At 43.8% G+C, this 18,456-nt stretch overlaps 1 protein-coding gene across 2 annotated transcripts in view; it reads right to left on the bottom strand.

The window, feature by feature from the left end:
- Window positions 1-563: 563 nt before the first annotated feature.
- The window catches only part of LOC135369728 (uncharacterized), a 112,685-nt gene continuing 94,792 nt past the window's right edge, over window positions 564-18,456 (bottom strand). For both annotated transcript variants that reach the window (XM_064603248.1, XM_064603256.1), the window contains 3 exons: window positions 17,130-17,222; window positions 16,808-16,840; window positions 564-795 (listed from right to left, as the gene is read on the bottom strand). In XM_064603248.1, the coding sequence (XP_064459318.1) occupies window positions 679-795; window positions 16,808-16,840; window positions 17,130-17,222 (243 nt within the window). In that variant the 3' untranslated portion in view covers window positions 564-678. The remainder of the gene's footprint in view (window positions 796-16,807; window positions 16,841-17,129; window positions 17,223-18,456) is intronic.

Raw genomic sequence — 18,456 nt, 5'->3', positions numbered from 1 at the left:
TTTTGAGCGGAAAACATAGCCATAAACCCACCTGCGGGCGACTGTCATGTTCATTGTGGGGAGATAATCGGTTTCAGGGTTACGCAGACGTTTGACGTCTGATAATGAGTACAATGCGCTTTCACCTCTTTCCGCATTCTTCTTCCAATCTTCTCTTGCTACTTTCCCACTCAACGTACGTGCCAGTTCGTAAAGCGTCACCATTATTGGGGGGAAAGACACGACGTTCGACATTCCACCGCCAGGGGCGACGCGAATATGGAAAAGGTCCATTGCAGGAAGTGCACCGCTGCTGTTCAGAGGATCCCAAAGACTTCATGTGCTTTAAGGCCATAACTAACTTGAAATGCCTGGAAACACACGAAGCGATGTACGCGAATACAGGGCACCGTCCTTTGTCGAGCCATATAAACATCTGGTATGACTAGTTTCCTCCATGGATTCTGATGAGGAACTTTAGATACGATCTTGCGTGTCTTTACATGATAACGTTGTAGGTGTGTTGTTGGCACAGGGAAAACCGAAATGCGAAAGAAAAATAAACAAACCGGTAGTATTCTACAGACACTATTGAAATCGTTTATGGGACTAAGATAGTGAACAATTGTTCTTCTGTACGTGATCAAAATGAAGTTCATCAACACTAAAGGGAAGTCCGTCCGACGTTCTTCTTGATGTCTATGGAGCTGCACAGATCTCGTCGTCTTTGTAATAGGAGTCCTCCATATTCCAGTATTTGCGTGCCAGAGCCTTCACGTCGCTGTATTTCATACCGCAGGTATGGAAGAAACATATCTGCGGAAATGTAACGCATTAGACATTTCATGGCACAGGAATGATAAAGGAAATAAAGCAAAAGGGACCAGTGTTGTCGCTTGGGGGGATCTCGCGGTACGATCAAACAAGTACTCTCCGGTACTCATTCTAGTCATTGTCCGTTCTAACTTTGCAGGATCAACCTGTTTTCATTAGTTGTTACGCTGTATGTGGTAGGCTCTCGTATTGTAGTTTGCAGCTTCTCAAATGGTCCGCGGAATGGTGGACACTAAAACGCTGGGTTGCTCGCATTGCAACAGCGAGACCAACAAAGTGTGGGGATTATGCTGTCTTATAAAAACACGTCACAGCTGCAGTCATTGTATCTTGATCTAAGGAAACGAAAGGGAGAACACGGCACATAATTCCGTACAAGCAACGTGTGGAAAATATGGATAAGCGCATGTATCAACACATCATTCATGAATGCTATGTTGACACATGTGCTTATGATTCATGATGCATCCAAGATGAATGCATTATAGTGAGTTTATACCAAACAAAAAGTTCACAGAGTTGGGAAGCAACACAAGAAATACGAGAACTAATGGGAAGAACCTGGGGGTGAAGACTGGACGTGGTTACAAGCAGTGATTTCCCCAGAAATTCACGGCTTGGGGGGGGGGGGGGGGGGGCGGGTGCCGAGCTTTCAAGGCAGCGGTTTATGCTTGGTCAAGGTTCCACTTCAGAATTTTTCTTAGACACGGAAAGAATCGCGGCATAATGGGGACATCTCTGCACAGCTTTCCCATTTGATTTCTAGATGTTATTACGTTAGAGCACTGTACATTAGAATACAGATTCATTATGAACGGCATTTCAACATTAAGATGCATAATCATACGACCGACAAAGAAAAAAGACTAGCACCTTGTCTCACGAGGCTCAATGAATACCTAGCACACAGATTGGACAAATGCATGGTACGATCATCTGCATGACTGTGGTCCTACAGCCAAAGTTTGACAGTACAGGATGTAATTCGCTGCGCCGGACTCTCTACCAGATCGTGTTGGTGGCCGAGCTGGGTGGGGTCCGAAATTTCAGGAGGAAATTTCCCTACACCCAGGGGGGGGGGGGGGAATCCCTGGTTACAAGTTCACCAACTCTACGGTGCCATCGTGTATTGTTGAGCCCCTGCGGCTCAACAGCAGATAATTGATACGAAAGATGATTCACGGTATTTTTTTATTTTTCGTTTGATATCGTTAGTGCCGCCACGATTCGATAATGACGATTTCTAATTGGGTATTAATGATATGCCCGGGAAGAATAAAATGCACAGAGACTAAATTTGGACGACTATTGATAATGTAGTGGACGTTACATTTCCTGACCATGATTAGGCAACACACGTTACATGAAGTACACTGCAGAGAATCACGAATTCGGAATGTATTTTAATTACTACAGCAGGCCGTGTGCATATAGGATACAACAGTATGTCTACGCGCATGAGAGAAAGAAAAGGTTCAAGAAAGCACGTGACAAAGCGTTTGTTGACTCAGGACGCAGCAATAACGGGGCATTCGCAGACGGGCCATAACACTATGGTGGAAAAGATGAAGCAACGTGGACCTCCCGTGCAGTTGTTGCGGAAGTAGAGAGTTTTAGAAAACCGTTACCCAGCGATCGGAAGGAACGCTGTTCTCTATCTGAGGAAGAGCGCGTACGCGGGAACGGAAGCGCGGCTTCTGCGTTTTACGTTGGAACGACCGGCTCATCTTTTTGCCTTCCGTCATCGACGTTGTTTCCGTAGCAAAAAACAAGATGGCAGCCTGCAACACCTCGTCGACTGTGTCTCAAGTGAAGACTACAAGTCTGCGCTTCAGTACGAGGAACTACATCTTATTGTTAAGAGAAGCCGTATACCTTGTACCATAGGTGCCGACTGCGGGGGGCTTGGGGGGCCGAATGGGGGGCAGAATCGAGTGTTTCATGCGAGTGATCGTGAAGATACTGTAAAAATTTGTTCACAACGTCGCAACACAATTCCTGACACCCTGTCCGACCTGTGTCCATGGAAGGAGGGGACATTCTGCCCCGGCACCCTCCGGCAGATTGAGAGCTCTCCGCCTATGCCTTGTAGCAATCGAAAACACGAACTTGTGGTCTCTGGACGCTGCCAACCAAGTCAGAGTGAAGGCTGGTTCACACTGTCACGTTTACGCTTGCATCAACGGGTTACGGGCGCTTACGGTGGGGGTTGCCTTGACGACGAAGAGACGGCGCCCGTAAGATCGTTACCGCAAGGAGTTGAAGCAACTTTTCTCCCGCAAGCTCCGTAACCGTAAGCGCACTGGCCACTAGGATGGCAGAAAAGGTCGGATGCCGCGCAAGTGTTTTGTCTCGCGCGTCTCCTTGCAAAGATGGCGGAAACATTGGATGTCTTAGAAGCTCTTATTCTCCTAGTTGAGGAGTTTCCCTGGCTATGCAATAGCAAAAGAAGCGACTACAGGGATGCCACGAAAAAAGAAAACTCATGGATGACAATTAGCATAGCAGTGGGTCTGTCAGATAATATCTTTACTCAATGAATCTGCCCGAAGCAGCGAGTTGTACGTTGCACTGTCGACGATGGCGTTAAGTTAAGAACATTAACAGTTAAGAACATCGTCAAGGGATATCTGATTGTCTTCCAAAGCACCCAACACCGGGGTGCTAGACGCTAGACGCCATGCTAGTCTGTGGCCCTATTTCACTTTTCTTCGGAAGGATGGCGCTCTAGGAGGCCGCTCCTCACTGGAGGAACGGAGCGCCGAAACGTATTAATGTGAACGATGGAGGAACGGGGGGGGGGGGGGTAGCCGGCAACGAGATGGGTACTACGTAAGCGCAACCCGTAGCCCGTAAGCGCGACCGTGGCAGTGTGAACCAGCCTTGAGTAGTAGCATATGCCATCACGGCGGGTGATAGTGATGAAGTGACCGGGAGGCGTATTTCCAAACCCGCTCCTGTACAACCATTGTACAACAGATCGCCGCCGTCGCCTCCAGTTAGCACGTCCGCGGCGATGTACTACGTATCCCGGCAGCAGCAGAAAACCCTGAAATGTCATGGCGGCCGCTATATTCGTGTTCGGAGCATGTTACTGGACGGCTAATGAGTGAGAAGTAAATGATAGATGTGTTTAGGTGCCTTTGGATGACGATAAGCAATGTTCTTAGAACATTTAAGCGCCTTGCTTTTGAGAACGTGAGACCACGTATAGTAAACGTTTTCAGTGAAAGTGACGTTGTGTTGCTGCTTCGTGTCTCCGGTTTGCGATGGCATGAATGCCCATTGTCGTTGAAATTATTTTGAGAAACATAAATCGAACAATGAAAAACCGAATTTAGTTTAAAGCTTTGTTGTGTTTAAGCACCTTCGACGGACTGTGTAGCATTACGAGAAATAACCCCTCTCAATCGCGTCGTAACGTTCTTTGCTGCAATTATTCATAGTGATCACTCCATGTGGAGTTGTTGATGGGGAACGTTGGAATTCAATTATTACAGAAAATAACCGTCGTCGAATTATGACGTGGTCATGGCGTACCTGCAAAAACAGCAAGACGTAGTGCATGTACTGAAGTCTGTACGCAGTGACGTAAACACAACACTTAAGTGTGTACCGATACGTTTCGAACAGTCTGCAGATTACCTTCAGTTCCCTGATATACACAAAACACATTAATTTGGTTACATGACAGTGGCTGACATTAGAAAATCTACTTGTTCCGAGGTCCAGGAAGCGGGCAAACGGTCACAATTGCTCAAGTTCATCAGATAAATCAGAAGCAAATATTAAACAAAAAACATGAGCGTGTGCGCCATACTTTTGTAATGCAGCGTGCAACTTTTTGTTTGCACATTGACATTGCACGTTGGCAGCACAATATGTAAAATACCCGGTTACGCTGAAGTGAAGTATATACTAGACAAGTTAGAAGTGAGTGCTGGTAATCTGAGACCTGTCCTTCTATTTGATTATCTGAACTTGGTAAATGCCTAATATTAGCATCTGACACTGGACAACCTTTTATATTCACGCTTGCTTGTGCAACTATGGCCTACTCTCATTAGAATTAGTCCTGAATCTCCCTGGCAGGACAATTCGCTGAAAGCCATAATGCTGTACAAATTCATCACGGTCCCTTTGTGGCCACAAGCCAATACATGACTTTTGGCATGGCAAGTTTGGCATTGTGGATCAGAATAGTCTCAATATTTTGTACAAAACATCATTTAAAAAACTACTGGTGGGTGTTTTCAGAGCTTATCGGATAAAACCAAAGCCGTATCCCTAGGCATGCGATACTACCATCATTAATGTGCCGTGTTGTCCCATCAGACTGAGATAATAAAAAGCTACTGTAGCGGCAAAATAGGGTGAAAGCTGTTCAAGCGTTGGAGATTGTGTGCAATAAATAAGGTTTCCGTACCAAAACAAATGTGCAGGTGCATGTAGACCAAGCAAGTAATTCACTCTGCGACCTATAGTGATTTCATGGAAAGGACAGAGCGGCGCAACATTACAATATCAGTCTGTCAGTACTTCAGATTGTGGAAGCTGGGATACGTTAGGAAACATTGTGAAGTGAATGAAGACAGGGAACATATGAAATGAACAGAGATGACACATTACGGTACTCATCTGATATGAATAAGTTATGCTTTTTTTTTTCATAGCACGGTGGTGCATGCTGTTTTTTACAGGGCTGCAGTGCTCTTGGAAATGCAATCAGAGCATCCTGTGACACTTAAACCTCCATTTACATGTATACGTGTATGTGATGTAACAAAGTAGTGACATGATGGTTTGAGTATGATCAAGATGAGGTCAAGTGAGTGTGTGAACACCGGTATTGGAGATTTTTTTTAGTTAACCCCTACGCCGTCTACACATTCGCTGTCGGTGCGCCATATGTGCTCTGCAGTTCCAGACCGAAACTGCGACTTACATATTGACTACGACTACATTGTCAGCAACACGTTCACCATAGGAACACCCTTCATTGCCGTCTGCTCCAGATTGGCTGTAACTTCGTTGGCCCTCTCCTTGGCCTTGTCTTGCACCCCAACCAGGGGCTGTCACTGCTGCTCTCCTCTGTTTTCTCCGAGTCTCAGGGCTCGTGAACTGCATGTGACGTTGTTCTAGTGTCTCTTTCCTTCTTTCTTTCTTACCGTTTCCTTTCTTTCCTTTTCCTTCTTTTTCTTTGCATTTTTTTCTTTTTTTTTTTCCCATAGCAAGCCGGCTCTTTGCCTTGCTAACTTTTCGTATCTATTTTCTTAATAAACATATCCCCTCCCCCTACGCCTTGACCAGTAAACGTGTGGACGCAGAGGTTTGTTTGCCCACTGTATCACTTCATTCCTAGATAAAAATAACCTGAGCACGGATTTACACGAACATATACGTATGTTCGTGTTGCTCATGCTCAAGCTTGTTTCGTCCACCACCTAGACTGCGTTTACGCTAGTTTATCAATCACAAATGCCTTAGCTCCACGATTTATATCTTTGGCGCAAGTATCCTTTGTTGTGTTCTGCAGAACGAATGCGGCTTTATTTTACCGTATTATCCCTAACAAAATACTCACTTCTTTTAAAAAATAGGATTTTGGTGCATTACTTTTGTACCACAAACAATGCAAAACAGTGCACATATTAAGGATTTTTACTGCATATTTCGAAGATTTTCAGTGCGTAGTTGCACGCATATTTTGGCAGCGTTTAGTGCACATCGATTCATGCTCTAACGATAACAACAACAAGGATCAGTGTTGGGGTAACTCATTATTGTAAAGCTACCATTCTTTATTCAGAGAGCTGACAAGAAGCTGAGTATATTGCGAGTCCCCCTGTATACTTTTAAATCTAACTCGTCGCTTTTGGGTTCCGGTAACTTCTTGAACAACTTGCTCCTTTTTTATGTTATTTTGTCAAAGTAACTTGGGGTAACTTCCAAGTTTCTTTTGAGCCCGAACATTCGCGCAAGAAGAAAATCCCAGCAAATCACTGTCTTGTATTGTATTTCCTAGATGATTCAGAACTGACAGCAGAAGGGATGCTGATGATTTGACCAAAACAACTAGCGAGACAAAGTACAACATGGCGTAATGCACTAAACGCAGGCACCGCTCAGTGTTTGATGAATTCCTTACTATTGATAGTGGGATGTCAGAAGGAAAATCAAAGGGAAGCTCAGCAGAATTAATTTACGTGAAATGCATGCAAAGGTGCGTGCAGGTTCACGTGGAGAGTGACGAAGGGCTGACTGTGGAATGTGCAGTGGAAATGACGCTGCGAAGATACGTATACAGGCAGATCCGAAATTAAAGACACGTGAGATACAAAGCGAAAATCTAATTGACAGACTGTAGTTAACATCACAAATGACCATTAAATTTATTCTGTTCGGTTCTTATTCGGTTCTGGTTCTTTTGTTTAGCACCATTTCTGCTTACAAGGTTTGATGCGGGACCGCTAAGCATGCCTGTGATGCGGTCCCTAACATACACATTATACAGTCCAATGCTGCCCTGCAGAAAGCATTTGAGATAACTGCACCATCAATGACATCCAGAAGAGAACAAAGGAAAAATAAGTTACAATACATCCGACAATCGTTGCCTGACAATGTAAAGACTAGACGCATGTTTTATCAATGTTGGAAGTCCAATCCAATTTTTCCCTGCAAAGTACTGGAACATTTGCAGCCCATAATTCGTGCGAGGCTGGGGAAGACGTATACAGAACTCACTTCTGGAATTGTACTGCTTTATGATATAATTAACTGTAATTAGCATCGAGTCGAATATGCCGTGCAACAATTTGTAGATGAGCAAATGACATTTGAATATTACCAACGTGTGTATGTCCCTAATTCCCAGTAACCTAAAACAGAAAGAAACCGATTCACGTGGAGGAAGTCCCAGCATGACTCGTAACGATTTCTTTTGAAGTGAATATAATGGCTCAACAGTTGATTTATAGGTAATACCAAATGCTTCCAAGCAGTAAGATATGTGAGTGTGGATCAGGGCGCTATACACAAGCAATGAAACACTTAGCGGTACTACATGTTTTAAACGAGAGAGTGCAAATAAACCTTGTGTAAGCTTTTGCCTCAGATACGCAGCGTGTGGGAGCCAGCTAAGACAGGAGTCCAAGTACACTCCCAGAAACTTAACCGAGTGAACCTGCTGTAGCCTTACGCCACAACAATTGACATCGTGATTCTGATCCATGATTGTCTTTTGCCGGGGCTGAAAGATAATGAAGCATGATTTAGTTAGGTTTATTTTTAGTTTGTTTGCAGCAACCCCCAAGCAGCACAGTGTGCTGAAAGTCGAGTGCAATAGGGGTGGACGGGTAGGTGGAAGGCCTTGAACAGACTCGTGAAACTAAAGAACATTACAACAACAACTAAGGCACATACCGTCCACCCCTATTGCACTCGACTTTCAGTACATTGTGCTGCTTGGGCCAGTGGGAGAGCCTTTGAAGAGCAAGGTTAACCTTTACAACGACTTCAGGAAGAGAGGTTCCCTCGACAAATATGTTTGTATCATCCGCGTATAATACCGTCAGTGCGACAGGAATTCAGGCAGGTCGTTCACATAAACCAGAAACAAAAACGGCACTAGTATCGATCCCTGCGGCACACCGCAGCTGATAATACGCCTCGTGGAACACTCGTTATCAATTTGAACGGATTGCTCCCTATTCTTTAAATAATCACTAAAAAGATGAAGAGATGGGCCTCGTACATCCCCAAGCAGTACAACGTACTGAAAGTCGAGTGCAATAGAGGTGGACGGTTTGTGTTTTATCAATGTTCCTTAGTTTCACGAGTCTGTTCAAGGCCTTCCACCTACCCGTCCACCCCTATTGCACTCGACTTTCAGTACATTGTGCTGCTTGGGCCATAGCGTTCGAGTTTTTTTCAGAACGTGATGGCTGATAAGGTCAGAAGCACGGGAAAGATCAACAAAAACGGCCGTTGTTAATCTTTTGTTATCTAGGTTCTGCTTTAGGTATTCCACGATATCTACCAGAGCCAGCTCAGTTGACTTTCTCTTTGTGAAACTGTACTGTGAGGGCGTAAGCAAATTCCTGTCATGAAAATAAAAAATGTAATCTATCTAATATGCTTCTTTCAACAACTTTGCTCACGGCCGACAGTACAGATATTGGGCGGTAATTTGTGGCAGACAGCCTATCACCCTTTTTAAAGACTGGCACAACCTTCCCAATTTTTAGATGCTTTGGGAATGAACCCTCCATGAACATCGAATTGATTAACACAGCAAGGAGTATAGACAAAATGTGTCTGAAACGTTTCAAAATAAATACCGATACGCCATCATGACTCACTGCTTTTATGCTATTTAACTTTTGTATCATGCCTTCTACCTCTGTTGGTGTAATTGGAGAAAGGAAAACATGTCATCATTACGCTGAGGCAATGGAACCTCCCGAAACCTATCATCATTTTTGCTAATCAAAAACGCATTTTGTGAAGTGGTCGCTAAATATCTCTGCAATTTCTTGCGGTCTAGTAACAAGCCGTCCACTGGGATCGCCGATGGCAGACACTTTCTTTGCTGATGCCCTCCGATTCAAGGCTTCATTAACCAAATTCCAGATTTTTTTTACTGTTGCCAGACGCAATATAATGCACTTGTGATAGTACGAAATTTTCGCCTGTCGGAGTACCTTGCGGAGAACAACAGCATAAGCAGAATAACGGTTTTTTAGGGCCACATCATCCGAACGACTGCGAAGCTTTTTGTACAAATTGTTTTTATGCTTGATGCTTCTAAGTATGCGGTCTGGATAACTGCCAAGTATGGCAGTTATCCAGACCGCATACTTAGTATACTTAGCATACTGCCAAGTATGGCAGTTATCCATGTTTCTTTATTGTATTCCTCTTACTGAGAATTACCTTACGTGTCATAGCTTGTATTGACATGTTAATTTTAGCAACAAGGTCATTGCATTTAATTTCCACTGAAGCGTCAGAATCTAAAAACGTCCAATCAGCCATCTCTAAAATAGACCCTGACGCCTTGTAATCCATGACAGCTCTTTCTCTCATACTGATGTCACGTCCGGGGGTATCTTTGTTCGACCGATATAAAACGTCTTGAAGCTGTCCAAAAAAGGACACTTCATATTATTCATTCGCGTTTCTTGCGGAATGTCCCATCATTTTTATCTTATGACTATGACAAGCCTTCAAATTACCTCCACTTGCTTCCTCTTGTTAACCGCCGCCACATTCATGACATGATGTTTCTTTCTAAATGTGTGCACTCCATATTTGATTCCCCTAATCTGTTAGGCCGCCTAAATTTTTGTCTCCCACGTGCTACTCTGCAGAACCCCCCAACATTCTATGTCAACCACTGCTGTCCTAATGATCCCGTTACACGGTGCCAATTTGTTTTAACTCTCTTCGTTGATCTCTTGACATTTTTCATAATCATGTACATCATTTAGGTGCCATATCTTTTCTCATTTTTTTTAACTTTCTTTTCTTTTACTTTTTCCGATAGTTTCCCTTTTGTTGCCGTGCCATTTTGTATGCCGTTGCCGTTGCCGTGCCATTTTGTACGTGTTTCTCACATTACAATGTGCGTGTGATCTTTTTTTTGTTTTCGATTCAAGTCATATACTTTCTTTTTCATGTACAGTTTTTTTTAGATTGCATAGATTGTCTCTTGTTGGTGGTGCATATTGCCTGCATTTGCATATTGTATTATTGTATTTGTATATATACTGTGTCTATTTGTAGTGCATTGTATTGTATTTGTGTGCGCCAACATTAGGGTTGTCACGACCGTTCTTGGGTAAATAAAACATTATTATTTATTCCAATAAAACATTATTATTATTATAAATATCAAGTCATGTTCCTTGATCCCCGTGGCAATCACCCCACAGTTGACATTACTCTCCTCAAAATTAATCGTAACATGATCAATAATGGTAGAAGTAGCATCATCTACTTCATCATCATATTTATTGTGGAATGTGCAGTGGGGGCATGTGGTAAGGCAGAAAATCAAGTAATGTCTTATCTAACTACACAATAATGAATTGATAAAAAAAATGAACATATCTATCCAAACAACAAAAAGTATGAATGGCATTCCTCACTGTGAGGTGAGTAACGCAGCATGTTTCATAATGTCATCGTGATACCTATAGTCTTCTGTTGTAATCTTCGTATTATGTGTTCCTCAAACTCAAGGAAATGTTACCTATTTCTATGGTTTTTGTCTTTGCTGGCAGCCTTTCATTCTGTTTTATTTTGTTGCTATTTGGTACACTTGCTGTATTTGAGCATACCAATGTTTGTGCATATTATGCATGCTATTTCTCCTGTTCGTTGCCGCAATTACCTGCTTGGAGTCAGAAGTACTGAATAAAAACACTGATCAGGAGAAAAGCTCAGTAGATTATTTGTTGTAGTACACCGTACAGTTGTTAAAAACTAATAGTTACGTAAAGATAGTGCAGTGTCTCCACTTATAGCTAGTGTACATGATTTTTATGTCAACATGAAAGAGGCCAACAAGTATCAGCAAAGAGGTCTAAGCAGAAAGAAAAGGACATCATCTGAATGTATTAATAGGACTCCATTTCACAGCGAATTAAAGGTTTGAAAATACAACCCGAATCACACATCCCCCCGAACCTGAAAAGTTAGGACGCACAGGTGTCCTTACACAGAAGTGTTATCTTTTGTGCATGTACTATGTACAGACTTCAGTACATACAGTAGGTCTTGCTGTTTTTGAAGATGCGCCATGACCATGTCCTAATTCGACGACGGTTTAGTTCTTTAATGACTTAATTCCAATGTTCCTCGTAAACAGCTTCAGAGAGTGGTCGCTATATGAAGAATCGCAGGAAATACCGTTACGACGGGATTGGAAAGCGTTATTTTTCATACTGCTACACTCCATCGAAGGTGACACACAACGAAGCTTTAGCCTATATTTGGTTTTTCACTCTTCGCGCTTTGTTTCTCACAATAATTTGAATGACAATGGGCATTCATGCCATCGCAAACTAGAGACACGAAGCAGCAGCCGCCATGTTCAGGGTTTTCTGCCGCCACCGCCGCCCTCGCGCTAACTGAAGGCGGCGGCGGCCGATCTGTTGTACAGGAGCGGGTTTGGAAATACGCGACCGGGAGGGGTTGTCTGCTGTCCTTTCGTTTGTTGGAGGAACAATAAATTTCTTGTAAGGAGACAGAGCACAAAAACTAGTTATATCAGGTAGTTCGTTCAGAGAGAGACGCCTGGACGACTTGGGAACGGTAGTTCAGTATAACAACGGTAGAACAGTTGACAATGCAGCGGTGTTTGAAGCAGAAGTCTTGCTTTAAGTAGATGACAGTAGCGACGGCTTTGTGCAGCAAGGACTCATAACGTCTAATCCGGATCAATCGGCCATGGCTTCACAGACAAGTCTCTCACAAGAAGTCTCTTCCGAAGCAGCGAATATCACAAACCACTATACAGGCAGCGTGTCACATTTCCAACAGTATGTCATCTTACGCGTTGACATGCTCTCTCTCGCTGTCACGCAAAATCTGTCAAATGAAATACTTCGACATTGTCAAATCTCTCAATCAGCACTTTTATGCCACATCCGTCGGCGGATATAGTTCACCGTGTACTTTTCATGTGAAGGGAACAAAAGACTGACGAGACAGTAACGCATTACGCAGCTGAACTGCGCAAGTTCACGGAGTTCTGTAACTACAGCAACTTAGAAGAAATGCTTCGCGACAGATTAGGTTCTGGAATTAAGGAAGAACTAATAGAACGGAAGATCTTGAAGAGTCAGGGTTAAATTTCAAGAAAGCATTCGATATTGTACTTTCTGCTGAATGTTCAAGAAAAAAAAATTACAAAGCTTAGTCAGGTCCACCGCACAACCCACAAATGCTGACTTGCATTAGATAAAAGAATCGCCTAATACGTCACGCAGTCAACACCAATGCTACGGATGCGGACGTGGACCATTTAGTTCAGACTTGTAAGTTCGAAGCCTACACATGCAAGATGTGTTCAAAAGTTTGACATCTCGCGAAAGTCTGTAGGAATAAGGGCACAGCTTCGCCAAACTCTAGGATCCAGGGCGAGAGTGAGAGGCACCGCGGAAAGTCCAAAACAAATGCTGAGCCGAGAACAGCTCAGACAACTACGCCTGCTAATCAATTTTTGGCATTTCCCAGACCAATTCATGCAACGCTAGGCGGTAACACCTATCAGCCACTTATCATTGCAGTGCTGTTGGGGAGCAAGTTGCTACGAATGGAATTAGATTCTGGAGCAGGTCATTTCATTAGTAGGAAAAACATTTCCACAAATGTGGGGATGCGATGGAGAGCTGAATAGACAGAATCTGGAGCTACGCACTTGGTCCAGGACAGTTTTGCCAGATCTAGGCTCGTTCACACCAGAGGTAGAATACGAATCGAAGAGTAAGCAGCTGCCTCTTCTTGTAGCCAAAGACCAAGGGCCAAGCCTCGTAGGGTTCAAGTCATTCGGAATAGGGAGCAAACATTATGCAAGCAAGTGCCTCGAAATGGAAACAATACTCAGTCTTCGAAAATAGGGTGGAGAGGTACGCAGGAGGATCAACACTTATTTACATGATGAAAACCAGCCCTGTACCGTTCGCTGTGAAAGACAAAGTGGAACAGGTACTGAAGAGCAGGGCGGACTTAGACCCAGTGGCTTACTCTAAGTGGGCTACCCCGGTAGTGCCGGTCACAAAGAAGGACGGCACAGTCCGGATTTGCGAAGACCATCATTTGGCATCTCTGCCGCACCGATAATTTTTCAACGCTTCATTAAGAATCTTTTTCAGGGAATCCCAGGTGTAGTTGTTGTTCTTGGCGATATCATTGTAAGCGGGCAAACCACGCCAGAACATGATGAGGTATGTCGGACTTATTGACAAGTTGAGCAAGGCATATAGGCAATCAATATGTCTTGGTTTTAACCTTTGGAAGCACATTTTTGAATCGCACACAATTCCAGGATTCCGCGTTGACCACCTTTGTATTTCGGCAGTCGAAGACAAGATAGGAGCCATACTGAAGGCAAAGGAACCATCCAGCAAGACTGAGTTGAAGCATTCCTAGGGCTATAACATTTCTACGACCGCTTTGATTCCCAGCAAGGCGACAGAATTGGATGAACCGTAAAGACTCCTTGATAAGGACGCGAAGTGGCAGTGGAAGAAAGAGCATGACGAAGCATTCACTAGAACTAAGTAGCGTCGCTCTTGAAGCTGCAGCTAATTATTGTTCACTACGAGCTCTGTAAGCCACTCGTGCTGATCTATGGCGCATTCTCTTGCGGGGTAGACGCTGTATTGGCGCACGAAAAGGACGCGCATATGCCTTTGCCTCGAGGACCATGTCGTCATGTGAGGGAAGATACGCACAGATAGACAGTGGAGCACTGTCAATTATATTCAACATGACGAAGTTCAGACAGTACGTCTGCGGTAGAAGGATTAGCATACGTGCAGACTACAAGCGTGTATTGGGCCTGTTTAATTCCGATAAGCCAACGCTGGATGTGGTATCACCACGCAATGCTCCAATAGAGTTTGCCGCTTGGGGGACACGACTATGAGATAAAGCACCGTACGGGAACGTACGGAGCAGAGGGAGACAGCGCGGAGGACCCGGAGCTACCAAAAGTCATCATGATCGAAGGTAATCCAGATCACTCACGTACACTGTTAAAACAGAACTTCACAACAAGGTTGTAGCCAGCAGTTCCTGTCAGAGCAGCAACCAGGTCCAGTTGCCGAAGAACTCTATGGCTCAACACGTGTGACAAAACCACCAAAAAGATACAGTTGCGTCTGAGTGACACAAAGTGACATTGTTTTTATTTTTCGCAGACTTTCAATTTGGTATCTTTTGGTTGGGGGACGAGTGTTGTGTATATTAGCTGAGCCACATTACTTGCACGTACGCTTGCATTCACGAGCGCGCGTGCTTCTCGAGCACACCGAGCTCACGCTGGACAACTGAATGACTTTTTTCGGGATGGTCTCGAGTACATGTAAATAAGCGATGCTTGAAGCAGAAGAACTAGGTCGCAGAACATAAAGTGAAAGATGAAATGGCATGCTTGACACTGTTACCGTTGCAGGGAGAATACCCCAGTACACGTTGTGACAAGCGAGAAGAGTTAAGAACGTTCCGGACATTTCATGGCATTAGGAATGCGACACGACAACTGGGAAAATTCCGTTTGTTTTTCATCGACATGGAGTATGTAAGGGTGTTCTCAAAAGACGCCCTTTGTGTTACTTTGGTATTTGTGAACACCAGACACTTTAATTACATTCTTATCTTGATGGGACACGGACCGATAGCATTCTCATTGCTGTAAAGTTTTCTTGCCTCAAGGAATACGCAGTGGATACGAATGAGTTAAAATATTGAGCTTAACGCGTTCATGTCCACTGCACCTTCTCGTCCGCGCACGGCGTTAAACGAATTCTGGAGGACGTTAACAGTACAGCGAGGGTGCACGCATCATTGACGAGCGGTTGGAATTTTCAATGGAAAATTCCGAGCCGTTGACGAGCCGTTGGAATTCAGCAACATTTGAACCGAGAGCAATGGTCCCTTACCTTGAATTTAAAGCTTAAGTCTGCTTCACTAACTGGGTTTACTGCCACTGAAACATTCATCAGGTCACCAACTAACGTTTGTGAAAAAGAATTGAGCATTAGCTTCAAGTTTTAGCCGCCCTTGATCTCGGTTCAAAGTTGACCACTTAGTGAAACCGGGCCCAAGTCCTGGTTTCACCAACGCGTGTTAACATTTGAACCGAGATCACCAGTCCCTTAATTTGAATTTAACGGTTAACTCTGCTTCACTAAACACAGTTATTGTCACTGAAACATTTATCACGTCACCAACTAACGTCTCTAAAAAAAGTCTTTCTTTCTCTCTAAGTCTCGGCCCTTTAACGGCCCTTGATCACGGTTCAAAGTTAACCAGCGTTCGTGAAACCGGGCACTATAGTCTAGTAGAACCGGAAGATTATGCCCCACTAGGTCCCCCGGATTCCCAAGATCACATTCATTTACGAGTGCTATACAGGGGAGTTTCTCGTTGCGTTCGACAAAATCGGCTCGCCCAACTGACACTAGGCTTGAGAAGATTAGCAAAAAATTTCATTACATGAGTACTAATGCCAAATTGTACGGAAGAAATATCCGAACTTGTCATGTGTTTCTTTTTTTTTAATTCCGTGTTAACGCCGCGAAGCAACTGTGGCTATGAGCGGTGAACAGACGGAGAGAGGAGAGGAGCAAGGACAGGGGGACGTTAGTATACGTCATCACTCTAAAAACATAACTTCACCGCATAGCACGCTGTGCTCCAACCATTGCCAAGAATGATAGGGTTATCGCTTCTGATTCGAAGAGAAAGGGGGGCATACGCCTTTTTGTGGCAATTTTCATATATCCAAATTGCCACAAAAAGGCGTACGCCCACCCCTCTTCGAATCATAAGCGATAACCCTATCATTCGCGGCAATGGTTGGTGCACAGCGTGCTATGCGGTGAAGTTCTGTTTTTAGAGTGATGGGCAGACTTCGGGGGACTGTGCGCATATTCGTCAGGAAAGTCTTCCGAAAACCCAGGGAAAACCTCAGAGAGCCGGTCAGCACAGCCGGTCCCAGGATTCGAAACCGTGTTCCCTACGTACCAGTCTCGGCGTGGTAAGCGATCATCCTAACCACTATGCCACGGGAGCTGGTTTTGTCATGTATTTGTCATGCCATGTCATTTATGTATTTTGTCATGTATTTGTCATGTAAACACAGCCAAGAATACAAGGGAGGCATCCGGTACTGTTGAGTCAGAACAGCCGGCTTCATCTTTGTCAGGTGCTTTCTTAGCTTAGGTTTTCTTCATGGGAGAAACGTTTATGGTTTTACCTGATCATCTTTGTCGTAGCAGCGTGTTGAACCCTGAAATAGAATCAGATACTAACGTCTTATTGAGACCAGCAAAATTATTGTCTATACACTACGACAACACTTTCGTGTTTCGAGTCATTGCCAAAAGGTTTTGTCCATTCTGCAATCTCACACACTGACGAGTTCAACAAAATTATCAGATATGTATGTTGTTTTAAGATGCTCTATGGTGCACAACGAAGCTTTCGTTTAATGTTCTGTTCTGCTCTGGATACACCGGTGGAACGATCATCGTAGAATGATCATTGAAAATATGAAATGTTTACAATGGGACACTTACTTCTTGGGCAGCTGGGCAGATACCAAGGAATGGAACTGTTACATCTTCAAGATTGCAAACAATTGTGCACTGATTTGTAAGTTGTAATTGATCCTGGAAACCAGAAACCGCGTGAGTTTAACGTCCCTTTTCGGTGACAGCTGTAAAACGAGTCAAGTTTTGCCAACTGAATGTCGCCCAAGACGAATTTACTTTTGCATCACATGCGGTTTACATGTGAAAGGCTCAAACATGTTCTTAGGAATCCTCTGCACGCGTATGTGTTGAATCGCTGCTAACATGGAGTCGGTGCACACACAGTTATTGTTCTTTTTTTTTTTTCATCGTTAGGTGATTGATGAGGAACCGAAAAAAAAAAATATGCTATGACATGCCTCCCTAAGAAGCACAATAGACAGCTCTAATAAAATGACGAGAGCAAAGTAAATCTATCCATGAGCTGGTGGCGCGATTCTCACTCCAGCTTCGGATGATAGACATAAATCCTCATAAATTCGGCGTGTCCTTTGAGCTTGACCTAGTCCTATTGGCTGAAGTATGAGTGTGGTTCAATACACAATATCAGAAACAAATTCAGAACTGGGTTATTCAATACCAAATGTCTTGAATGTCATTTTGCGATGGGACACGTGACGTACTTGGTGAGACTGAGACTCTTGGTCAGACGTGCTTGGTGGTACTCCGCGCAAGAAATATGTAAACCGAAACCAATTAATTACTCGGAAAAATCACTAAGTGTCGACGCGCTGTTTTTCTTGGAATATTTTTCGCTGAAGGTCCAGATGCGTAAAACGGAGGTTACGTAAAACTGCGAAATACAATTTAAAAGTTAGGGTGCTCATATAATTAGTGAGTGTATGCAAATAAGCCGCTCACTAGTCAGTTCATGGGCGATGTCCCAAGGATCTATCCCAAAAAGAAATTTCTTCGCTAGCGCCACCCGTCCACGAATTATTCAGCCGGGGGATTTTCGTGAAGCACCCCTTATACATATATATATATATATATATATATGTATACTTACAAACATATGCTATACGTGCAGCCAAAGAGCTCCTGCTAATTTTTTTTCCTCCTTATACATTTGACTGGCTTTGCACTGGGCTTTCAGAGGTGTCCTATGACACCCTGACGGGAGGCATCACGTGCCACGTGACCTTCTGACGCCATCCGATCAAACGTTGCCTGCCTGCGTACTGCTGATGAGGCCCAAGAAGGCCGAAACAGCTGTCCAGTACTGGCATGGCGACGTTTGACTTACAAACATATGCTATACGTGCAGCCAAAGAGCTCCTGCTAATTTTTTTTCCTCCTTATACATTTGACT

The sequence above is a fragment of the Ornithodoros turicata genome, chromosome 1 (assembly GCF_037126465.1).
Source record: "Ornithodoros turicata isolate Travis chromosome 1, ASM3712646v1, whole genome shotgun sequence".
NCBI classification, from domain to species: Eukaryota; Metazoa; Arthropoda; class Arachnida; order Ixodida; family Argasidae; genus Ornithodoros; species Ornithodoros turicata.
The sequence above is the reverse complement of the archived record's forward strand: the minus strand, read 5'-3'. Positions and strand labels throughout refer to the sequence as shown.